This window comes from Abramis brama, assembly GCF_963993115.1.
Source record: "Abramis brama genome assembly, chromosome: 6".
Classification (NCBI taxonomy): domain Eukaryota; kingdom Metazoa; phylum Chordata; class Actinopteri; order Cypriniformes; family Leuciscidae; genus Abramis; species Abramis brama.
Genome location: NC_139968.1, coordinates 6,204,550 through 6,230,231, shown reverse-complemented (window position 1 = coordinate 6,230,231; position 25,682 = coordinate 6,204,550). Strand labels below are relative to the sequence as shown.

The 25,682-nt window shown below is 38.5% G+C and overlaps 3 protein-coding genes across 4 annotated transcripts in view; all 3 read left to right on the top strand.

Annotated features, from left to right (window-relative positions):
• klc4 (kinesin light chain 4) overlaps window positions 1-8,200 on the top strand; it is a 37,269-nt gene extending 29,069 nt beyond the window's left edge. For both annotated transcript variants that reach the window (XM_084116635.1, XM_084116634.1), the window contains exons 14-16: window positions 4,675-4,793; window positions 4,927-4,990; window positions 6,293-8,200. In XM_084116635.1, coding sequence (XP_083972761.1) covers window positions 4,675-4,793; window positions 4,927-4,990; window positions 6,293-6,373 — 264 coding nt within the window. In that variant the 3' untranslated portion in view covers window positions 6,374-8,200. The remainder of the gene's footprint in view (window positions 1-4,674; window positions 4,794-4,926; window positions 4,991-6,292) is intronic.
• A 900-nt stretch (window positions 8,201-9,100) lies between these two features.
• soul4 (heme-binding protein soul4) lies at window positions 9,101-16,690 on the top strand. The gene is made up of 6 exons (XM_084116067.1): window positions 9,101-9,167; window positions 10,031-10,231; window positions 10,324-10,415; window positions 10,577-10,718; window positions 13,859-14,042; window positions 15,242-16,690. The coding sequence occupies exons 2-6, from the start codon at window positions 10,072-10,074 to the stop codon at window positions 15,414-15,416; spliced, it is 753 nt and encodes a 250-aa protein (XP_083972193.1). The 5' UTR covers window positions 9,101-9,167; window positions 10,031-10,071; the 3' UTR covers window positions 15,417-16,690.
• Window positions 16,691-18,908: 2,218 nt separating this feature from the next.
• The window catches only part of ptk7a (protein tyrosine kinase 7a), a 42,905-nt gene continuing 36,131 nt past the window's right edge, over window positions 18,909-25,682 (top strand). Inside the window, exon 1 of the mRNA XM_084117252.1 lies at window positions 18,909-19,304. Coding sequence (XP_083973378.1) covers window positions 19,223-19,304 — 82 coding nt within the window. The 5' untranslated portion in view covers window positions 18,909-19,222. The remainder of the gene's footprint in view (window positions 19,305-25,682) is intronic.

The following is a 25,682-nucleotide window of genomic DNA, read 5'->3' as shown; positions in this document are numbered from 1 at the left end:
AGATTTAAACAATATTTTTGAAGGGAGTCTCTTCTGCTCACCAAGGCTGCATTTATTTGATTAAAAATACAGTAATATTGTAAAATATTATTACAATGTAAAACAGCTGTTTTCTATGTGAATATATAGTAAACTGTAATTTATTCCTGTGATCAAAGCTGAATTTTCAGCATCATTACTCCAGTCTTCAGTGTCACATGATCCTTCAGAAATCATTATAATATGAGGATTTGATGCTCAAGAAACATTTTTGATCATTATCAATGTATATATATATATATATGCAGTATTTCAGAATTCTTCATATATATATATATATATATATATATATATATAGTTTTCTTTGATGAACAAATAGTTCAAAAGATCAGCATTTATTACAATGTAAAAGTCTTTACTGTCTTTACTTTTGACCAATTTAATGCATCCTTGCTGAATAAAAGTATTATTTTCTTATTTAAAAAGTCTTACAGACCCCAAACTTTTGACCGGTAGTGTAAGCGTAGTATTTTTGTACTGCATTTAATTTATGATCATTTCATACAGCACTGGATTGTGCCGCTGTATTATATAAATTCCCATTTCTTGCCTTTGATTTAGGAGTGAAATACATTACTTTGTGAGATTCATTTTATGTTACTGTTTTACAGTTACCTTATAATTCAAACTAACACTAAATTACAGTGTCATGTTACATGTGTAAAGTTAATTATAATAAATTGAAAGTTTTACAAATATCCCACAGCGAGTTCATATAGTTCAGAAGTATTAATCAGTAATAACCATGGGTTTACACACAAATAAATGTACACACAATTTCTTTTAAATGAACTGCTAATTGTCCATTGTGAAAAGCACTATATATATATATATATATATATATAAAAGACTTGACTTAAATACACTATAACATGAACACTGTAATATAACGTGTGACTATACAAACTACAGAACAAAGCAGATATATCCTTTAACACATGTCCTGTTATGAAATGTTATTGAGCAGATTTTTGTTAATATATACCCAGTTCAGCCCCACTCACAGATATATTAACTTTTAATCTGCAACACATAGCAAAATGAAAGTGTATATAGAAGCACAGCGCGGCCCAAAAGCCTGAGACATTCTTTGTCAAGAGAATACATCGTTTTATTTTATTTTACAAATTATATTATCAGCATTACAATTTGAGTGTACGGTTAAACTGGAAAATTAACATGGATTTGAAAATGAATCCTAATTAAATCTTTATTTTATTTAATATCTTTTCTTTGTGTTACATTTATATCTACATTCCCAGGTTGTATGGTCTGAAACATTTGGACCTAGCGCTATGTTATAAAGCAGATTTGGCCCCAACACGATGTAATGTGTTTGCACTTATACATTAAGTCTTTTTTATTATTATTATGAAGGCAGAATTGGATAGGAAAAGTGGTTATGTTATTTTGGTTATGTCAAGTATTCTCTAAACTCATTCATCATAGGCTTTTGTGTTGGCAAAGACATGTGACATCTGCTCAATATGACAACAGTAGAGGCAGTTTTACAATCACATTTTCCTCAGAAAATCAAGTTATTTTTTGCAATTCCGTTGAAAACTTTGTATGCGTTTTGGCCGTTCATTTACACGACAACCGCGTTTTAAGGGGCTGAAAACACAAACTTTTGAAAAAGGGTTTCAAAGTAAACTACAAAAACGTGAATCTGTGAAAACGCTGACGTCATGCGCATGCACATGTTCAGTCTATAGTGTTTCTTTACAAAGCGACATCGCCACCTACTGGCCTGGCATGAATAACACAGCGTTTTAGTCGTTTTCACAGATCCGTGTGATCGGGGATCATTTTGACAACGTTGTCGTCTTTACGCGAAAAATGCAAAGCAAAAACTTTTCCGTTTATAGTACATCGTTGTTGTTTAAACGAACCTAAATGTATTACTGCATGTGTTTACCATTCCCCTCATGCCATACCGCAGATCAGTCAGGTTTCGTGACTTAGTGTGGCTGTAGAATTCAAGGCCTCGCTGCAGATTCATGGGATGTTTCAACTGTGTGTGTGTGTGTGTGTGTGTGTATAAATATATATATGTGGCTCTTTCTGCACAGTAATGTACGTCTTCATTAACCTCATATGACCCAATAAAGACTTGGAATTAGTGGCCTGGGCTCTCTCTCTATGTGCATAAATGGAAATTATACGTGAATGTTTTGTTGGAGCCATTCACCACACTGTGACCTAGTTTCTGTCACTGGCAGTCGTCACACAGCTGGTGTTTGCCTCCGTTTTCTTCACCATGACAGCACTGAGAATGGATTAAAGTAGAAAGAGTGGGGTCATTTCAGGACTCAAGGGGCACATCTAAAACCTTTCCATCTTATCTTGATGTTGGATTTAGCAGTTCATTAAAGACTGTTTGCATAGCTAATTTCTGCCGGACAACTTCAAAACGGCAATGCTTATCTCAGATTGCATGGATTTAATACTCAACTCAGTGTATTGGATTTCCCCATCAACAATAAAGCAGTGATGCTATAGTTAACCTGGTAAACCCTAGTTGCATAACCTGAGAGTGGTGCAGTGGTGCGTCTGCCAATACAAACATGTTCTGCCATCTGCTGGGCTCAGAGCTACACTGCAGTGGTCCAGCTCTTTCCTAATATAAGGCACTTTACATTGGTAATTGACAAATCAGCAAATATTTGGCCGTTTTTTTTTTCTTTCTTCAGATTATCACCTACCCAATATCTACTGAAAATGCTAAAAGTTTGAAACTGAGTGGTTAAAGAATAAGAAGCATTTAATTTTACAATCAATAGCTTTGTTAATTTACTGTACCAATATACATAACATAATTTAAAAGACAATGATTGTCGTATAAACTTAAAGGTGCAGTTAGCGATTTCGGCACAGCACACTTGTAGGCAATCAGCAGTCGGGGGCGTGTCCACTCATGATGGGGGAGGAGAGAGAGTGAGCCAATCAGCAGTAGGAGGCGTGTCCACTCATGATGGGGGAGAGAGAACAAGCCAATCAGCAGTCGGGGGCGTGTCCACTCATGATGGGGAGGAGAGAGAGTGAGCCAATCAGCAGTAGGGTGCGTGTCCACTCATGATGGGGGAGGAGACAGAGGGAGCCAATCAGCAGTAGGGTGCGTGTCCACTCATGATGGGGGAGGAGACAGAGGGAGCCAATCAGCAGTCGGGGGCGTGTCCACTCATGATGGGGGAGGAGAGAGAACAAGCCAATCAGCAGTCGGGGGCGTGTCCCCTCATAATGGGGTAGGAGAGAGAGTAAGCCAATCAGCAGTAGGGGGAGTGTCCCCTCATGGTGGGATAGGAGAGAGAGTGAGCCAATCAGCAGTAGGAGGCGTGTCCACTCATGATGGGGGAGGAGAGAGAACAAGCCAATCAGCAGTCGGGGGCGTGTCCCCTCATAATGGGGTAGGAGAGAGAGTAAGCCAATCAGCAGTAGGGGGCGTGTCCCCTCATGGTGGGGGAGGAGAAAGAGTGAGCCAATCAGCAGTAGGAGGCGTGTCCACTCATGATGGGGAGGAGAGAGAACAAGCCAATCAGCAGTCGGGGGCGTGTCCCCTCATAATGGGGTAGGAGAGAGAGTAAGCCAATCAGCAGTAGGGGGAGTGTCCCCTCATGGTGGGGGGAGGAGAGAGAGTGAGCCAATCAGCAGTAGGAGGCGTGTCCACTCATAATGGGGGAGAGAGAACAAGCCAATCAGCAGTAGGGGGCGTGTCCCCTCATGATGGGGGAGGAGAGAGAGTAAGCCAATCAGCAGTAGGGGCGTGTCCCCTCATGATGGGGGAGGAGACAGAGTGAGCCAATCAGCAGTAGGGGGCGTATTCACTCATGATGTGATTCAGTGTGTCCCACTGAGTAAACAATAAATCTTAAATCACTTGCGGTCTTCACGGCCACTTTGGCCAAGCTCCAGAAATACAGTAAGTAGACAGGTGGTCAAGTGCAAAAAACGCAAGTATTTGGACAGGCCCGGTATTTCTCAGAAATCACTTACTGCACCTTTAAGTGCATTCAGTATTTCTTTAGCTAATGTTAGCATCTCTGTTTTTCGTGTAATTTTAGGTGTTAGACGCTGCACTGCCATCTATTGACGAGGATCAGCATGATAGTATCTGAGCTTTATGTAAATTACACAGATACTAGTGAGTTTTAGAGAGTGGTCAACACAATAATTAATTCCATTTCCTGTCCCAAAAAAAGAAGCAACTTGGCATCATTATCATCAAACCTTTCCACATTGTGTTTGCCATACCAATGCTTTTTTTTGTCTTTGTTGGTCTGGTAAAACACAATAATAAGTGTGTTCTGATGGCAAAATATCAATCTTCACATCACCAAAACGCCAAAGAAAAAATGTCCCGCCCGAAGAACAAATGTGGGCGGGGCTTGATTTTGTCTGTGGGGAATTGATTGGATGGTTGTGGTTTGCTATTGGTGGATCTCATGTGATTGACAGGTTATAGCCCCGCCCTCATCATCAGAGAAGAGAAGAGATGCTGCAAGAGTTATTCTGATTCAAGATTACCAGGAACATGAATTTAAAACAATAATAATGTGCACCGATAGAACATATAATAAATACTACATTATTCCATGAAAAAAAAAGGTTAAAACGTGAGACTGTGTGTGTGTTCAGGATGGGACTCTCAGGAGAGCTGGCTCTTTCGGTAAACTCAGGGAAGTCCTGCGCAGAAGCAGCGAGATGCTGGTGAAGAAAATCCAGGGAACGATGCCACCAGAACCTCGCAACTCAAAGTGAGACACACTAACACAGTGATCAATCAATGTTATATTGTACCGGTGATGATCTTAAAACCTATACTTTACTGCCTGATTCCTATGAAGGGTTATTATGTAAATGCAACAAGTTATTTTTCTTCCCACACAGTATGAAGAGAGCCGCGTCCCTCGGCTACCTGAACAGTAATGGAGATGAAGACAACTCTTTTCAGGTGAGATGATTTAGGGTGAGATGATTTAGGGAGGATCCCAAACACATAAAATATGATCTAAGAACGGTTAGCTAACGTAAGTTATGAAAACGTTATTTCTGAATGTTCTCTGAACGTTCAAAACATCCAATTGACAAATCAAATTGACAAAACAGCCAGTTATTCTACTTTGTGATCCCGTCCACTGCCCATTAGTATTTCGACAGCCCGGGTTGCCAGTTGGTGAAACACACAGCGTATTGCAGCCATGGAAGCCAGTAAAAAAACTAAGTCAGAGATCGCAGATTCTACGGTTAAATACGGCATATTAAAACGTGGATAAATCAACTCATCAACTTCCAGTGCAAGACTTGTGGCCTTCCATTGTCAATTGCACTCCTGTTGCGTGTCCTCAATCTGGCAACCCTGTGAGCGTCGAGTCTGAGGAGGAGGGATTGGATTGGATCCCTCTCCAATATTGCGTATTTTGACTGCAGTACTCATTTCAACCACTAGCTGTCAATATTACACACTGCACCTTTAAGGAAACAGTACATTGTATCTTTCTTCAGACAGTATGGGAACGTTACTTTTGAATGTTCTCTGAACGTTCTGAAACAAGTAGTAACATTTAAAAAACATTACTAAAACATTTCAGAAAAAATTGCAGACGTTGTATAAATAACGTTTTGAGAACATTATTAAAGACCAGATAACGTTGAACGAATGTTTTATTAATGTTACTGGAAGAACGTTTGTTCAGAACCTTGAGGGAATCTTACCAGAACGTTAGCTTAAGTTCTCTCTAAAGTTAATCTCATGGAAATTCGTAACTATTTTTAATTTTGGTGGCTAATTCATTTGAATTCATACAATCTGCTTATACGCCCCAGTGACGGGTATGTTTAGGGGTGGACTTTCATGTTAACTTTTTTGCTAATATTTTTAGGGCTGTGAAACGATTAATCGCGATTAATCACATCCAAAATAAAAGTTTGTGTTCTGTGAATATATGTGTGTACTGTGCATAATTATTTTGTATATATAAATAGACACACATGCATTTGTATGCATTTGTATATTTATATATACAAAATAATCATGCACAGTACACACACATATATTATGTGAACACAAACTTTTATTTTGGATGCGATTAATCGCGATTAATCGTTTCACAGCCCTAATTTTTGTATGATTCACAATGTACGAATTCATATGAAATCGGCAGTTCGTAACACAGCTGAATGTTGCAGTGAGATCAGGTTGGGTTGACACGTGAGATGAATGAAGTTATGTTGATTTGTTGGTTGTCCTTCACAGGGTTCGGGGGCCGTGAGGACTCTGAGAAACAGCAGACCTCTGAGCTCAAGCACAGTGGAGCTCTACAAAAGCACAGACTAATGAAAAATACATGTGTGTTCTGGCTCATTTATCACTAGACTCACGAGATTTGTATATGTTGGAAGCTTTGGTTCATGTGCTTTTAATCATGAATGTTTTTAGCATTCTCTCACACACTCATATAAATCACGCATGTTTCACTTTCTTCAAGGAATAGTGCATCCTTAAATGAAAACTCATCATGTACTCACTCTCATGTGGACCACAAGTTGATCTATGTTCACACAGCTCTTTTCTGTACAGTGTAAGTGAATGGAGATGGGTGCTGCCAAACTCTAAAACAACAAGAACTCCATTAAAGTAGCCAATAAAACTTGAGCACTAAAGTCATGCTGTACAGACCAAAATACATGTCTTCCCTGAGGGTGAAGAAGTTCATTGATAATCTTTCCCTCTGCAGTAGCCTGTGTGGAATAAGACTTGCACACAATATTGTACACGTCGTATGCACTACTTTTATGGTGCCTTTTTGCATCGTGACAATGACAATGAGAAATTAAATAAACTGCTTTAAATTTTACAGGAAGATCTATCTAGTATTCAGGTACAAAATACTACAGAAATTTGAATAATCAAATGTAAAAATAAAACACTGCATAGTCTGTGTGAATTAAATATAGAATGATTTTTGTTAAAGAATGGTTTTATATTTCGCAATTTCGCAAAAAAAAAAAATTGCTAAATCAAAATTGCGAGATATAAACCAGCATTTCTGAGAGAAAGTCAGCTCACAATTCTGACTTTTTTCTCGCAATTGCGAATTTATATCACAATTCGAACTTTTTTTTCTCACAGTTATGAATTTAAATCTCACAATTCTGACTTTTTCTCACAGTTGCGAAATTTTATCACAATTCTGACTTCTTTTGCAATTAGGAGTTTATATCTCACAATTCAGACTTTATTCTTGCAATTTTGAGTTTATATCACAGTTCTGACTTTTTCTCACAATTACGAGTTTACATCACAGTTCCAAGTTTTTTGCAATTATTAGTTTATATCTCGCAATTCTACGTTTTTTCTCGGAATTGCGACTATATATTTCACAAATTTTACTTTTTTTAACTGCCTAAATATTACTTGCAAAACAATATTTTTCGTTGAAAACACTGGAGTGTGATGGCTGCTGTATGGGAGGCTTTGTCTGTACAGATTTGAATTATGTAATGAGTGATTTTAACCCTAGTGGGAAAGACCAGAAATCCACCTGGCTTATTCTCTCAGGTATTTAATATCCTTTGACACATATTTAGCAGTGAAATTTGACCTCCCATGACAAAGAAAGCCAGTGCACGGGCATTGTTCAGACAGAGCTCCGGAGAGGTGTTGTGTTCCTCCTGACCTGATTCAGCAGTCATGCACGTCAATTATTTTACTTCAGTCATTATGTTATGAATATGTCCTAATTTATAGGCAGTACCCCTGTGTCTGTAACTGCCTGTGTAACGTATCGTTTGTTTACTCTGTGCAAGTTTTATAAACAACCACCTTGTCATTTTTTTTCAAATTGAAATCGCAAATTAAAATCTTGAATATATATGGAATCTGTATATATGGAATTTGAATATATGGATCTTACTTTTATTGGTTTATTATTTGCACTACAAAACCATGTCCGAGCTTTACAGCCCACATGTGTTACTCAACTGGCAGTTTTGTTGTTGAAGAGGACTTGGTTATTTCCAATCATTTCATGCTTCAGTGTCCATGGACTTCTCGATGTGATTTGTTTGCATAAACATCTAAATATGATTTGAGAGTCACTTGCTGGGCAGAATCTAGATGCTTCGACTGTCTGATTTGGCTTGATTGAAATAAAGAATTTCAATAAAATCACACAATGAGCATTTTATTTTGCTATGTCAATGCTTGTTTTGCTCAAAACATTGAAAATATCCTTGTTACATCTGACTTTTAGCAAGATAATATTAAGTTATAAGTAATAATAAATGTGAAACTGTCAGTCAATAAATGGGAAAACAAAGTAACTTGCGTTACTTATTTGAAAAGAAAACTCAGATATTTTCTTGTAAATATAAAAGTAATGCTTTACTTCACTAGCTACTTGGAAAAAAAAGTAATCCGATTACATGTAACTCGTGTAATAATTACGTGTAACTCGCGTTACTCCAAACATTACCCAAACACTTCTAGCCTGCTTGATCTTCCGTTTACCACAACTGATGTGTGAGTTGATAATATGTGAATAAAAGATTAAATTCAATCTGTTCATCAAATAAAGTGATCTAGTCTCTCCAGAAAATTTGGACTAAACCGCTCAATTCATATGGATTAGTTTTACAATCTGTTTATGATCTTTGAGGCGTCAAAGTGGTAGTTGTGTAAGTTAGCTGTCAACACAGGGACAGAAATCGCTCAGATTTCATTAAAATATCTTAATTTATGTTCTGAAGATGAACAGAAGTCTTACGGGTTTGGCACGACATGATCGGGTGAGTAATTAACATAGACTGTAAAAAATAATTAATGACAAAATTTACATTTTTGGGTGAACTATCCCTTTAATTTGTATGAAGTAGGGCCACTGGTAGAGAGCGTTTGAGCTGTTTATGATCACTACGATAGTGGTTTTCTTTTTATAGAACATTGACTGCAAAATAGGTATTTTATTGATATTTGGGATGTGGTCAAAGGCCTATTTTTCATTGGGCTAGTTTTAAACGGTGTTTGCAAACATGAGAGCAGCGCACGGTTGGACACTCCTCCGCGCATGCGCACTGAGACGCTTTGCAATCCCCAGCGCTTAAGCTGTCGTGCTTGTTGTGTCTGCTGGGTAAGTAGGTCATTCTATATTATTGTTATTATACGTCGCGTTAAATATTAGATTAAAACAGAGACCACCGGTTTGATATATCGGAAGTGTTTGACGTGTGTGATATTTCCACCGGGCGTCATTGTTTTTAAAATAATGTATATTTCCGCCTACTGGGCAAGCTGGGTGCTTAAATATCAATAATTATAAAGGGCATTCAACAATTGTAGGGGCAGGGTCGCGTTTTCCCAGTTTGTCGTCCTTCTGAAATCACGCGCTGTTGCACATCCCAGTCATTTACTCGACAGTCGTTTCACATCACTTGTGTTTTTATGCATATGAATGAAACCGTTGCGCCGCCGTTTGTTTATTTCGTATTTATGCTTTCTGTTCCGATGATTGCTATGATTTGTAATCCACCAACTCGCCTGTGTGGGTGCAGTGAAATATATGTCTAATCTTTAGGGAGCTGAACAGCACACTGGTGTATTATGGGGTCAAAACAATAGGAACCCATAGTTGGCACTTCCTAGTGTGCTCTCAGTAATTAAGACTGATCATGCACACACTTCATGATATGGTAGTGGCAATGGCAAAAAACACCAATAACACAAGGATAAAAATACAAAGCAGTAAAGCATAGCTTAACATAACATAACATAACATAGTGATTCAGCAATGACAGCTTAACAGTAATGGAAAGGGAAAAACTTATATGTATGTAGGCCTATATATATATATATATATATTATATATGTGTGTGTGTGTCTATACACCAAGAGCAAGTTAACACTAGCAGATTGATGATTTAATATTGAAAACCAATATCCCTCGCTTTATATGAGAGAATCTGTTAAATAACTGAGTTTGTTTTCTGTCTTTAGAGCTTCCCGATTCGCAGTCGCTCGCTGTGCCATTTTGGACAATGGCTCTGATCTCTATTGAGGATCTTGACGGACTGGATGATGAGCAGGTGGATGATGACATCACAGACAGCGCTGAACCAATGGCTGACGAGGAGCAGGACCAAATGTACGCCCACTGGCAGGCCGTAGGAAGGACACATCACGTGACTGTTCCCAGAGGTACGACACACTGTCCCACAGCCCGCCGGACTGATCTGGGACCAGTTTCCTTCTGTCAGATCATGAGAGAATCTAATCTGGTTTTTGTATAGAGATGAGAGGACCCATTGAGGAGATGACGAGGAGGAACGAGGCCTCCGAACGAGAGCAAGTGCCTTTCGTCACCGTCTCCAGACACGAGAAGGTAAAACTGCTCATCGCTGCTTCTCCAAACATGGGACAAAACATGGGGCTACAGAAGTGCAAATATATAAGCTTGTTTTTCCTAGTACTCAAGAATCATTAATATTTTTTTTTCTACTAAAAAAAGAGATGGAAGTGTAATTGAACTGCGATGTGTTCCAGCTCGGCGAGGTGCTGTACGAGGAGAGAGTGTATCCTCCGGGGAAATGGGCATGTGTCAGTAAAGAAGAAATGCTGTATGAGCAAAGCATCTCCAATGCATTTATGAAGCTCATGCGCTTCATCTGCAAAGAGAATTCAACAGGTGAACACACACACACACATACATTTTTTACATGTACACTAGGGATGGCAAAATCCATTCATTTTCAGTAGGAATTATGGCTGCACGATATTGAAGAAATATGCGATATGCAATGTGTGTAAAATCAATTTAAATTATTTTAAAATGTATTTCAAAACTGAAAATCATATAACCAATATATAGGTTTCACATTCTTTCTGGGAAAAGAAAGCATCACTACCACTTCTGAAAGTGAACAGCAGTGTTTTAGCTTAGCATTACATAAAAAGTAATCTCACAAATCTGACAAAAAGTGTAAAAAAAACTTTTTAAATGCCAACAACTCTTTGCTCAACTTGGTAATATATAGTTATATCAACCTGAAAACTTAACATCACGAACATCCATGTAAAACTAGGGGTGGACGATTAGTTATTTTTGTTAATTTCATTAAAAATAAGAGCAAAGAGGCAAATTACAAACAATTGGACAATTAAAACGAAATACACAGTGCTTTAAGTTTTTCAGGTAGGCCTACATCAGATCTATTTAACGGTAGTATTCAAGTAAGAAACAATACAGAAATTAAATAATCAGATGTGAAACTAAAACACTGCATAGTCTTCTCATGAATTAAATATACATTGGTTCATATTAAAGCTACAAAAGTGATTCAGTCAAGAGCAGTGAGTGATTGTCTGTGTTTCTTCTGTTGTTTGACGGACAGCTGCAGGTTTACTGTATTAGGCTGCTGTCCCTTTAAGACCTAATGCACAGGTCGTATTGACACACATCCGATATCTTTCCCTACTGCTACGACATAACGGACTGTTTACACTCGCCAACACATGCATTTTGATATAACTGTGTGTGTATTTGACTGTTTGAGTGCAATAAGCCTTAAAAGAGAACTGAATTCGGGAATGCATGCCGTCTGAGATCCATTGTTCTGTGCTCGTGCTTCGTGTGTGTGTGTCAGATCACAGCTTATTGTGCTTAATAACTGTTTTTAACATACGTAAGTAACAGTCGCATGCTCAATACGACGACCTAAAACTTTTCGCAACTTTTTGAAGTAGCCTATTCAAATCATTCAAATATCGCAAGCCGCTGGAATATGCATATGGTGATATGCACAATTGCGATATTTCGATATTTCGTCCAGCCCTAGTAGGAATCCACGCAATTAGTTTGAGGGCGAAATATAATCCATATGCCGATTTCGCAACGATTCAGACGAACGGAAAGCTGCTTGGTTTGAAAGTGACTTCTGTGTGAGTTGTGCTTCATGCATCTCTACACTATTGACAATTATACAGTCCCTCCAGGATTTCACGATTTTTTTGTGTGATTTTTGCGATCAAAATGACTGATTTTGTGGTGGTAATTTCCAGAAATTAGTGAAAAAATTTGCGATTTTTATATTTTATAATTAGGACCACATTTAATTAGGATAATTAGGATCACATTTACCATAAGTATTATGTATTATTAACAAAATGCATAAAGCTGGTTTATTTTGGTCTAATCAAATTCCCATCAAATTAACTTTTAAAACAACCTATGGGCAATTTTTCTACCTGACCTATGTAAATATTAACAGCAGGTGTAGTAATTTATACTGTAGAACTGTGTGTAAATCCTGAGTTGAGGGGTCCGGAGCTGCAGAAGGCAACCACTTAACCGTTACTTATAGTGCGGCGTTGTGCATGGCGTCCCCACTGCGTGTAGCTAGCACGCAATACTAAGTGACCGTCCGAAAGGGAACTACTCGGTTACTATCGTAACCTCAGTTCCCTGAGAGCCGGCCGCACTATAGTAACCTGGCAAGTTGTTGCTAGTCGCTTCAGTCGTTAAACCTGCTAAAATGGCGGGGACTAATAATTTTTCGGGGACTAATATCATAGACAGTAAAAGAATAATATAGGCTAAGGCCGCGCCCCCTTGGCGGGCTCTGACGTGTAATGGCGTGATGCTAGCTCATTGGCGCACACGTCAGAGGCGCCCGCGCCATTGGATGTGCAGTTGCCGCAGCACAGCCAATGAGTGAGCCAGACACTCACTGCTAGCTGTGCAGCTGCAAAATGCGTTTTACATTTATAGGCTTCAGTAAATCGAGGAAAAGGAGTTTCCCCCTTTCCCGCAACATCTGTATCCACGTAAAAATGCATTGAAACTTTAATTAAACTAGAGATATTTCAATTGGGTGATTATAATTTAATGTTTTGTGAGGTCTTTTTCATTTTTGTGATTATTTTGCGGTTAAATTAGGAATTATGCAGGATCGCAAAAAAATGTGACATTTTGTTGATTTTGTGTTGTATTCAGCGATCGCGGAATCGCGAAAAATGGTCTAAAAGGGTTGTCTCTATTCTCTTAATGGGTAATGAGAGTGTTTTGGGCATAACGTGCAATAAATCAATCAGAGTCTCATCTCCCATTCCCTTTAAAAGCCAGTTGCAAGCAGAAAAACTGAAAGCGTCTCCAGAGCGCAAATGGATCTGCTCATGCGTGAGGTTAAAGCTGTGTGTGTGTGTGTGTGTGTGTGTGTGTGAGGTTAAAGGGAGACCATCTACAGGACAAGCCGGATTCCACCATATCTTTATGTACACAATAATAATCTTTTACATTGTAATCCTTTTATTTTTCATATTTGGCATGTTTGTGTGCTGCTGCTCTGTGTGTGTAATAAGCACAGTGTGTGATAAGCAGAGTGTATGTGCGTTATGGACCCGCCTATAGGCTCATATTACTAATGCACTCTTTAAATAACAAAAAAAATACACTGCCATTGAGTTTAGAGCAGGTTTCAGTTGGTCAATGGCTCCGTCTATTTCAGTTCCTCATAACAGCAATGGTCCAGCAATGCGCCTGAACACACACCTGGTTTTCAGACCAGAAGCCCATGGGGCACAGATGAGCCAAATGCATTTGCTATTTAAACAATGGCGCAGGACGTGAAAATGAAAACTGCGTCGGGCTGAAACTAGCAAAACACTTGTGTGGCGCTGGCGCTGCGTTGCTCCGCGTGTGTGATAGGACACTCAGTGTGAATGGAAAAGTGGCTTCTTTTCAGTTCAAGTTTGGCTCAGCTGAAAGAGGTCTGAGTCAGTCCTACCTTGTTCAGCCCAGTTTGCTCAGTTGAGGCTCTCTGTCTTCAGGACGGTACCTCGGCATGTCGGTGCCTGTTGTGAATGAGATCACGATGGCAGCCGATGGCACCAGCTTCATGAAGGACGTGTTGACGGCGTATTATCTCCCTGCTGAGTTCCAGGCCAGACCGCCTCAGCCGACAGACCCGGACATCAGCATCGTCCACCGGGACACCATCCGGATCATATCCAGGTATTTCATTTCATTTAAATATTAAATTAAATCGCATTGACACCATTATATGAGAACTGAACTGAACTGGACGATGACATCACGGTTTTCTCCAGAGCGGCTATATATATATATATAAATTAACTAAGTTAATGGGCCCTATTTTAACGATCTGAAATGCAAGTATCAAACACGAAACGCAAGTAACTTTGTGGGCGGATCTCGCAAATCTAAAATGGGTTGGTCTGAAGTCGCTTCATTACTCATAGGTGTGGTTTGGGCGTAACGTGAAATAAACCAATCAGGGGTGCGTTTCCCGAAAGCATCGTTAGCCAACTATGGTCGCAAGTTCCCTCGTTACCAATAGAGTTCAATGGACATTGCGATGAACTTGCGACCATAGTTGGCCAACGATGCTTTCGGGAAACGCACCCCAGAGCGTCATCTCACATTCCCTTTAAGAGCAGGCGCGCTTGTTCCATGGCGGATTGCTATTATAATTGCGGATTTGCCAGGAGCGGTTCACAGCCGAGGAGACCGACGTTCTCGTCAGGGCCGTAAAACACAGAGAAGTGACATTGGGGATGGAGAAACACACCCAAATTAGCTTCGGTTAAACAGGCGTATGATAATTTGGGTAAATGTGTAAGCTTGATTTATGCCTATTTTTTTCACATCTTCATGGACACAACAATTATTTCCCTCATGTGGAATATTTTTCCTTGTAATAATGTATGGTTTTCTAAAAATGAAAACTGCTGAGTCTGTGTAGATGAGAGAAGCAAAGTGTGTGTGTGTTGTGCACACGCTACATTATGGCCAAGCATGCGCCCTTAAAATAGCATCTGAATAACGCGCCACTGACTCTAGACTAGGTTTCTCCTGGTCAGTGCCGGAATTGTTTTCTGGAACTGCAAAATAGCACCAGGGAACGTTTGCGCCGGAATACGCCTCCTCTTTTCGCTGCACCGCCCCTGGGAGCGCAAGTTCATTCCCTAATTTACCGACGTGCGTCTGTGGAGGGAAAAGTCCGCTGTGCATCGGGTGCAAAATAGGAATGAAACATGCGTCGTGTACAAAGTCAATTGTGCTGGGTTCAAGATAGGGCCCAATAACTTTTTTACAACAGAAATAAAACATCACTGAACTTACTTAAGCTGGACTTTGACGCTATTTTCTTCTGGAAACAAACTTTTAGTTGAAAGTGTCTTTGGTTCCAGGGTGTTTTACGGGACCACGACAGAGGAGACCATCTCTCGTCAGATCAGCGTCCTCTGGGAGCTTCTGGGCAACTCCGGGGACGTCCTCCAGAACCGCTACATGGTCGCCACGTACGAGAATCCTGGCGTGCCCCAGCGCAGGAACGAGATCTGGTTCATTCGCCAAGGCCCGTGAACATTTGTTAAGCCAGTAGAGTTTCGAGTCGCTGAATGTTTCTAAATGAAGGCGTGGAGCTCGTCATAATCAAAACCCTTTTATCCTTTTGTACTGTTGTGAGTGTGATGCAGAAAACATTAGTTTTTAATCATTGAGGAAACAAAAAGATATAACAGATTCTACACGTAGATTAGCCCTGTACATAGCCTGCCGGACGCATGGATTGCTGAGAGATATCAGTGGTGAAACTTCACCCTGGCATTATTTTTAACTTGAATAATACAAAGGAAACATTTGTTCAACGTGGGGTCGAAGATTCATTACGCTTCCTCTCTTTTATGCTTGATTGAAATGTTTTACACTACTTGAATTTACTTTTGTTTTCAGTTTCTGTTTGTTTGTTTTATCACAGAAAATAGTGTTTTCCATAGTGCCCTAAAATTGCATTGTGCAATAAAAGCCAATAATGGCATTTATAGCTTCTTATTTGCAATATATGTTGCTCGAAACATAGTTATTTAGTCAATTTAAAAAAAAATATGTATTTTTAGCTGGTCATTAAGTTTCAATACTTATCATATATTTAAGTAGCCGTTTAAAATCTGTGTTGGAAGACTATTGTAAAATACAATCTTTTTGTACTTTGTGTAACTGACTATCAAACCATTTACCAGACAATCAGAGCACTAAAACTTCTACGCTTTTATCTTACGAGCCAATCGGATTGTTACTTTGAAATTAGTAGTGCAGTTTAAATCAGTTATTTGCTAGAAATAGTGTGGCATTGTGTTTTTTTACGGGTATGCTTGTTCTTTATCTCTTTTCTTAAGATGCGGTCTGCAAGTATAGTAAATCTAAACACAGCTTTTCCTTCATCAAATGAATGGGACCACATGATTAGATCTAAGGTGGCATTGGTTTTGGCTAAATATATGTCCCTTTGCAGCAGTGTTGTATCCGATTACTACAATAACGTGACTGCTTTTACTTTGTATATTTCATTGTTGTGTTTGTACAAACATATGTGTAACATCAGTGTGTTTAGCATATTACTCTTTAAAGCACTGTTTTGACATTTTTACATGACTCCTTGCTTTTGTAACATTGATGGCTTAGCTTGTACTATTATGGATTTTGCCTTGTCAAAGTACTTTAAAACTTGCACTCTCCTCCTCAAGTCTGTAATAATACTTAAAAAGTGTATTGCACTGTCTGAGCTTATTAATAGTAGCTTGCTTTACAAAGAGATACAAAGTTGAATACATTTATACCAATAAAAACAATTAATTGTGTGTGAGTTGTTGTGAAGGTGTTGGATAAGTAAAAGACCAAACTTGTGATGAGCATGTTTAAACTATATTAACTAAACTTGGTACCTATACTAACTATACTTTCGCCTGCTCCGAAAAAGTCGGAAAAAGTTTCCAAAATGTGGCTCAATGAAGGATTTGCCATTGTAAGCCTGTATGCAGAGATTAACCAGAGAAATTTACATTTTAACGTTATGTGCTTTTAACATTTTATTACATTTTCCATAACTTTTCCATACATTGAAATCGCAATTGCAACATTTCCTTTTCCTTTTGTACTGTAAAAACTTCAGAAATGCAACACTAAACATGTACATGCTGCGTTAATGCCATGTCGTAATTACCGTAAATTAGAGCTGAGTTTTCAGGTAGAGACACAGAATATAGTAAGCAAGTGTATATTAGTCTTCACTTTTTAAAATAACATGTATTAATTCTTATTAAAGTTACAAAAGTTATTCAGTCAAGAACAATGAGTGATTTTCTGCAGCAGAAAAAATTAGGCTGCTGTCACTTTAAGAGCTAATACATGGATCCAGTATACATGTGTGTTTGTAAATGAAAACAAACAATAATAATAAAAAAAAACAGTAAAAATAGAATACATTTACAAATAAAACAATAAGCAGAGGAAAGCTAAACCTTAGGAAAACTAAACTTTATCAATAGGATCATTACAAAAATTCTAATGTTCATGTTTTCAAAATTCTCATGTTATTTCAAGAATCTATCACATATTTTTTACTGGTTAAACCAAAAAGATTTGAGAAGTGAGTCTACATTAAGAGTAGAAAACTTGTTTATGGGTAAAAAATTTACCAAAAAAGTGTAATAAATTCAACATATGTGGATTGTATAGGATATATTTGGAAGTGTCAGTACAGTAGCAAATAATGTCATTTAAATTAAAAGAAAAAAATTAAGGGGTTTAAATATAGGAGTAAATAAATTCACAGGAAAAGTATTATGTATTAATGTAACTAAATGTATCAATGTTTCATCCTATTGAGCACAAGGGCCTAAACTAACTTTTTGCCACAATGGCCGGTGACAAAATGTACAGGCCATGCAACAGACAGTTATGACACCAAGTTTAGATACCAGTAAAAATTCACAATTCTCTCCTCCAATACCACAGCTAGAACTATCCTAACTAATATCTGCAAATGTAAAATGACACAGCATAGTCTTCATTTTATCAAATAACATAGATTAATCCTTATTAAAGTTATTCATTTCAAGAAACATTAGTAATTTCCTGCAGCAGACTAATCGCCTAATTAGGCTGCTGTCACTTTAAGACCGAATGCATGGATCCAATATACACATGCATTGTCTTTCTCTACTGTTTACATTCACTTAAGCCATAACCGACTATGTTTACGAGGATACTCGCCGAGATGGCTTTTAAAAAACCCCATAATTTAGTGTGTTTTTTTCATTAAAGCGCAAGACGACGTGAAAGAGAGCTCAATTCAGTATTTGCGACGCAGTGAGTAACGAATTGAGTTCCCTTTTGCGTCTTCATGCACTTGAATATTTAAATTGGCAAGGCGTAAACTTTCTCTTCACATTTCTTCAGGTTCATGTTCTCTCAACATTGCATTGTTAGAATCCATAAAAACGGTTCGGACCAACCGTTTCATATACTCGCCAACGCCGATTTCTGGCATTTGGTGAGCCGGCGTACAGGTTTTAGAAACATGTTTAGATAGGCTACTGTCAAATTTACAGGGCATATTTCTGTGCAAGATTTTAAAGTGGACTTCCTTGTTGGGAAGTCTTGTTGGGAATCATCAACAACCAAACAACCAAATCTATTTTGTGAATATTGTTGGTTCAGAGAGTGCACGAGTGCACGTGTACGCGCAGTCACCGAGAGCTGCGCGTACACGTGAGGTCTGAGAGTGCACGTCAGCTGCTGCCATTGGAAACCACAGTTGGAAACCAATGAATGGATCTGCCTATAGATGGCAGTCATGGTGAAGAAGAACAAATTATATTTCAGACCAGCTGCAATCCTTTTAAACAACTGCACTTATGCAACTATTTTAAGTCATGCTGAATATAAGATAAACCAAATGAGATCCTTTGAACCGAGTGAAACTAACTTCCCATCAGTGGTGTGTTTAGCCTACTGGTTTCCACTTACCTTGTTCGAGCCCGGGTAAAGCCCACCCACCTTCCCTTCCCATCCACTCCCACTGGAGAGAGAAACACGACTCCTGTTCTCTCACACAAACCCCCAGCAGCAGCACTGGCTCCAGCACACGGTCAGAGGGGCTCTTTGTCTCCATTTCCAGGAGGTTTCTGGTCAATTCAGCATGGAGCTCTTGACACATCCAGCCAAACCCGCAACAGCTCCAAACTGAAGAGCGAAACTCCGAAAGACTCGCCGCGAGGAATAACTGGATTTTAGCCTTTAATACAACAACTCACAACCGCAGAATTTCCACACACAAACACCTTTGAGCCTTTAATTCACACTCGTCGCGTTTATCGACTTCTTCAACCATGGGTTTATGGACGAGAAGACGCGAGCGCAAACTCGCGCACGCCGAGGCTGTTTTCCTGGCGCTTACTCTGATCGGTGAAGGTAAGAAACAAAGTGTCCATCTCTCCATCAGCGTTTCCTTGCTTTCCCGTTTCTTACACAGGTCAACGTGTTTGTAGAAACTTCACTTCTTTTCCGAATGTTTAAAAAGTTATTAGACGTAGATATGCGTGAAACTATCAGCCAACGCGAAGTTTAGTTGCGTTCAGACTTGGATCTGGCTTTAATCTGGATTTCGCGTGAGTGTTTTGCGCAGACTTTCCAGTCATTGTGTTTGCGAATGCAAATATTTCAAAGCTCAGAAAAAATGTTTCAGTGCCACTTAACTAAATAATACCGAAGCTTGTAGATGAATGAACCAATCCACCCTCCTTTTCCAGAAGCTCAAGTACAGTAAGGGCTCAAGAGGCCTGTAAAAGAACATTAGCATAATAGTCTGTAAAAGGAGACCAAGAAAGGAGAAATGGGTCTTGTCCTATTATCTGCACTAGATATGCATACTTGTAGTCGGCTAAGTGAACCTCATGAATCACGCCTATCAACATGAGCTGAATATCAATTGCATCCACTTGGACTTCTTGAATTTTAATTAGACTTTGCTTCAGTAAAGTTAAGTAAAAGTGTACTTGCGAAATGCACAGCATGAAGAATTAAATGACATTCCAGAGAAAAACAAGAAAGAAATGAGTTGAAGTACAATGTCTGTATGTGTGAGATGTTAACTTTTCCTTGACTCTGCAACAGGAGAGAACAATCCCATCTGTGTGGCCTGGAATGAAATATGCATGGCTGGAGCGTGTAGTTTATCTTGAGGGAGTTTAGGGGAGGTGTAAGATGTTAGTCCTGAAGCTTCTCTTCTGGGGACCTTAAAAAGCGGCACATGCTGTCCTGTGGAGTGACCCATCGCGGAAACAGAGGTTTCTGTTTTTTATCTGTTGATTAATTGAACCCGTGAGACGTGGCCACAGGAGTGTTCGTGGAAAAAACAAGAGGAAATGCTTGCATGTTCAAAGGATTTCTTCTGGAGATCCTATCATAATCAATTCCAGTTCAAGTTCTTACTGGATAAACGAAAAGTTCTACTGAATTTGTTGCTCTTTTTTTCAATTGCATATGGCACGGGGTATATTCAATTAAAGTTTCCAAGAGGTCCGGTTTCTCATATTTCCTTCCCAGCGGAAGTCCAGACAATACTTTTTTGGAACTGTTACACATTTCAATCGGGGCAGCCCTAGTACTTTGTATAAGAAAATATGTTAAACATTGAAAATAGTCATCAAAGATTATAATCTTGGGCCCTGAGAGCCAAAGCAGTGAAGTCTGAATTTTTACCAATATTTACCACAATAAATATTGGATTTGAATATAACTGGAAATGAATATAAAAACTTTTTTTTTTTTTTTTTTTTTTTTTTTTTTTTTTTTACATTTACACCCAAGTCCATGGCACATAGAAGGCCTTGTGACTGAGAAAGCATACTGGAGGTGCAGGTTTACCTCTTAAGAAAAGTATGAACCATTTTAATATTTTGCATAAAGTAATAAACTACAAAAAAAATCCAAATTATATATTTTTTTTTATTATGAAATGCTCTGAAAATGCTGTTTAATAATGCTAAATGTATGGAAAACAAACGTCTAAATGCACCACATGTTAGATTTGCGTCTCAAACCTAGTTTAGTTAAACGGTCGGAGTGTATTTGCTGCATTCTCGTTTTCTGCAGTGTTTTAGCAGAAGCATCTATTCTGCTGCTCGCCGTGTTTGTGCTAGTGTTGTTACAATAACCGCGTCGTCTGCAGCTCTAAATGCGGCTCTTTACGTCTTTAGCGGGAGAGAGAAGCAACGCTCACTGTGGAAAGGGCTTGAATGAAGCGCGTTTGGCTCTAGATAAACATATTTGAGGACATAGCTCTGAGAGATCGAGCCTGAGCACTTTAAACTGTAGAAACGGTAAAATGCCGCAATTATGTCCAGTGGTCATAATTGTAAAAGTTATTGTAAAAGTCCTTTTGGTGTCTTACAGGGACATTTGTCTGAGGTTTGGAAACTGTGCTTTCCAAAAGGTCCACTTTCTATGTTGTGTTGGTTCCTATGGAAATTTCCATTAGGATTCTTCAGTTATAACAGAAATCCCATCAGTACTCTGCTTGATTGTTGGACTGTGATGGAGATGGGCTGTGCTCATTGTTGGAGCGAGGAACTGCCCCGGGGCCCATTGAAGAAACGCCAGCATTTGCATGAAGACTTGAAAGATAAAAGGGTGGAGGGTCGAAACATTTCACAGGTACTTGAGGGCTCTGCTTGATCTCGGGGACGAAGGGATCCATCTCCTGTCTTTCTTATGCTAATGGAGGACAGTCTGGGAAAGACATCTCCCCCACGATGCAGCGTAGAGGTGTGACTCTCATCATGGCTGTTCGTATATTCCTTTATCTCAGGTCTGACTCAGTTGCTGTGTTTCTTATTAAGATGTTCGTCCGTAAAATATTCGAAATTCTCGTTTGTTTTGTGGTCTTGATCATATTATCATAATCATTTACTTCATGGTCTTTTTAAACGTCACTCCAACAGGAGAAAAGGGAAAACAATGTCTCATAAATTATGAATGAGAGGACTTGTTTTTGTAATTTTGCCAGAGTAGTCCAGTAGTTCATAGGAAGAGGATTTGACCAGATTTGACTCGGATCCTTGTGAAAAGCGATTAAATATTAATTCGAAATGTTCTTAAGACTCGTGTTTTTGTGTAAAATCTGAAGTTCAGCTCTGCCTCACAGACCTTTAGACATACTTTTTATGACATTTATATTTAAGTAATTTCATAATCCATCCACTTCCATTTGTTGTGAAAGCAAACTACCAAGTAAGTCCCAAAATAATCCATAATCCATCCATTTCAACCCAAAATCAAAAGAAAAAAGTATGAAATGACATGTTGTTTTTCTAAAAAAAGCCTTTTTTGAGGACAGTAACGTTTTTTTGCGTTGCAATTTAAGAATATTGTAATGACAAGATTTCCTTAAATTCTCATTGTCGTAATGCAAAAAATCTCAGTGAAATCATCCCGTTCGGACTTCGGACACAATATTTATCAGCATAAATGCAGTACTAATATTAAAAGCAGCACTAATACTATTAAACAAATGATTGACTTTACAGTTTAAATACTATATATATATATTTTTTTACCAATACTGTAATGAAAATGAGATGTTTTTGCGTTAAAGCGAATTAAGGAAATGTATGTATCGTCAAGATTCAATATCACAATGCATAAGGACTTAATGGTCCTGAAAGCTCATTTTTCTCTGGAAGTGAAATATAATATGGACATTGTCTTCATAGGACACCCCCCCCCCCCCCCCCCCCTCAAACTAGTGATTCTTGTTATCTTGTTAAAGCTTGTCGTCTGCATACTTCAAGCACACGTCAGGTCAAGATGTGGCGTTGCCAGCTGTTGTCTCGGACTGAATTTCTGTGATGTTGTTTTTTTTTAAAACTATTTAGTTTGATGAAGTAAAGGACTGGAGCAGAACTCCACAGGAGACGTGTTGATGGACACAACAGCTGCTTCATACACTCAGGATAGGGTCTCGACGCATGTTCTCAACTCAAAATGCCACTATTGTTGAGATCACACAGGTTTTTAAGGAAGTTCACACTCATTTAGGAGTTGAAGCCTTTTGTGATGTGACTCATTGTCTTTTGTTTGCAAGTCACTGTGAGATGGTAAAACACAAGAGGAATGTTTTGCACTAAGAAATTGGAAGTCTTGTACCATTAAGATTTGCACTCGTTCTTTATTATCGCAATTTGAAATAATAGTAAAGCCATCACCACTATGAAATAACTCTGGCAAGAAGTGGCTCCTCCATCACCTTGGATAAACTCAGCAGAGGGCGGCCATGTCAAAGCTTGTCTGAGCGGGCTTGAGTCTGATTAAACTTCTGGCGGCGGCTGACGGCGTGCCCGTTTGATCTCTGTCTTAATTAACTTCTGTAACGACAGCCTGGAAGATGCCTTAAGATCACTCTCAGTGGCAGTGATGAAATGCAGAGGTCTTGAGACGCGTTTATCTTGGAGCCGCTTTCAGAAATGTGAGCCCGGCTGGCTTTTATGATAATGTTGTGCCCGTACATCCATGAGATTAGCTAGCTCATTTTAAAGTGCTAAATAACAGGGAGGTTTAGAGCCCAACCACTATAGAGGAGCTTCAGTTTGTAAGTGCAAAATCAAAATCAATGCAGGTTTAAATAATAAAGGTCATAATGTTGTTAAAGCAAATATTAGTGTTTTGTTTGAGTTGTACATTTTTAAAATGTGAATCATGTTTGAGGTAGGACTGCTTTTTATAACTATAAAGGTCTCTTTTTGGTATCCTTCCCATATTATGTGAATTTTATTTTACGAACTTTTATGTTTGACATGGCGGGAGTTTAAAAATAGGACTTAACCTTTCAAGGTCACTTGGTGATTTTAATCACACTGGTCTTATGTTGTTGTAACATGACATTTTTAGGTCTTATGGCTGTAATTGGTTATTTTCACGTACATTTTCTGTACTGTATTTCTGACTCTATCTAAAAATTATTGCATCACTTATTACTTTCTAAATCCCATCGAGCAGTTGAACAATACAAGGATAGACATGAAACTGCCCTTTTAATTCTTTAAAAAAAAAATATAAAATTGCATTAATTATTCTTGAACTGACCAAAGTATTTAAAGGGAGAAGGTTACGTTAAAAACATGCATTTTAATATTAGACGTTAAATTATTTGTTGTGTAGTCTATACAGTATTAAATGTAATTGCATCAGAAGTAACTGTAATTAAATGACAGATCAGTTAGAGTACTTTTTCAAGAGGAAAGTAATTAAATTACATCAATGGATTACAACCAACACTGATTATATTACACAGCAAACATTTTTGAAGACATTTTGGTAACACTTTTCAATCAGGTCTCATTTTTTAACTGACATGCTAATGCTAACAGATGATACAACTTTTGATCTTAAAAAATGATAAGCTAAGCTAAATGCTAAGATGCTACGTTAACTAAGATTATTAAATTCTTTTGAAGTACTGTTCATGTAATGTGGTGTACTAATGTAATGTTAACAAATAAACCTTATTACAAAGTTTTACTGAAATTTGAATCCATTTTAGAGTTTTTACCCAAAGCAAACGTGGAAAAAACACACACCGGTTTTTAAATTGCACTTTTATAGTATTTGAACTTGTTCTCGCCATGAAATAGCCAAGGAAGCTGGCATGACGTTAACTCCAACCAACCAATTTGTAATACGTTATAATTGTGTATATCAATGTTTGACATCTATTGTGTGTTGACTCCGTAATATTCTATTTAAAAGTCTCCAAGGGATAGTTGAAAAAAGTTTATTATTAACTCACTAATGTTGTTCAAAACCATTTGCATTTATTTATTTATTCTGTGGAACACGAGAGCATAGACATGCTTAAAATCCCAATAAATCCATCTGAAATAGTGCAAATGTAAATGAATCGACTGTGAAAGTTTTTCCAGCCCGAACCCAATCAAGCAGCAGAAACAGCTGTCGTCTCCACTGTAAACCATTCAGGCCACGGGCTTTGCCAAGTCTTACCCTCCATTCTCCAATGCTCCGCTAAAGACTTTCACAAGCTGCTCTTCAAAACCACAATTCCATCATCGGAGAAATTTGTTTGACCAAATGCAATGATCTGCTCGTGATACATACGGCATATGCGAAAGTTTCCCTAAACTATATGTAATCCCTCAAAGCAATACAAATAAAGCTTTCTTCCCTGATACACAAACTATTCCTTGCGTGCGTTACACGAGTTTTCGTTGGTTTTTGGGTAAAACCGTCATATTTCATCCTAAAATCAAAAGATAAAACGCATAGCTATTTTTTGCATAAAGAAATTTCTGGCAAAAAAAAGTTTTTTTGCGTAATTTTTTACAATTAAGTTTAGTTTCATTGCAGTTATGCAAAATATTTCATTCTCATTATTATATCACATGGCTAGCCATGTTGGAATGACATTTCTTTATGAAATTAGATTGTAATTTTGAGATGTGTTCTGCAAAAGTAGTAGTTGTTTAGGGTAGGGGATAGACCGAGGGGGTTTGAGGCCTGTGTGGCGTCGAGTGGTGAGTCCTGGCCCGCTCTTCACAGAGCGAGTGGTTCTTGTTAGTTTTGATAGGAGAATGAGAGCGATTACAAGAAGTGCATGTGCTTTACGTTACATTCGCTGGCCCTTCCCCCCGCTCCGCTCTCAGCATTCCCCTCCTTCACCGCAATGCCGCCCAGATGATATTTAATGAAAAAAACCTGTGCGTGTTTCTTCAGATGGGACCGTGTGCTGGTTTCTACCCTCGGATACACAAGAGCAAGTCTTTGAATCATTAATGA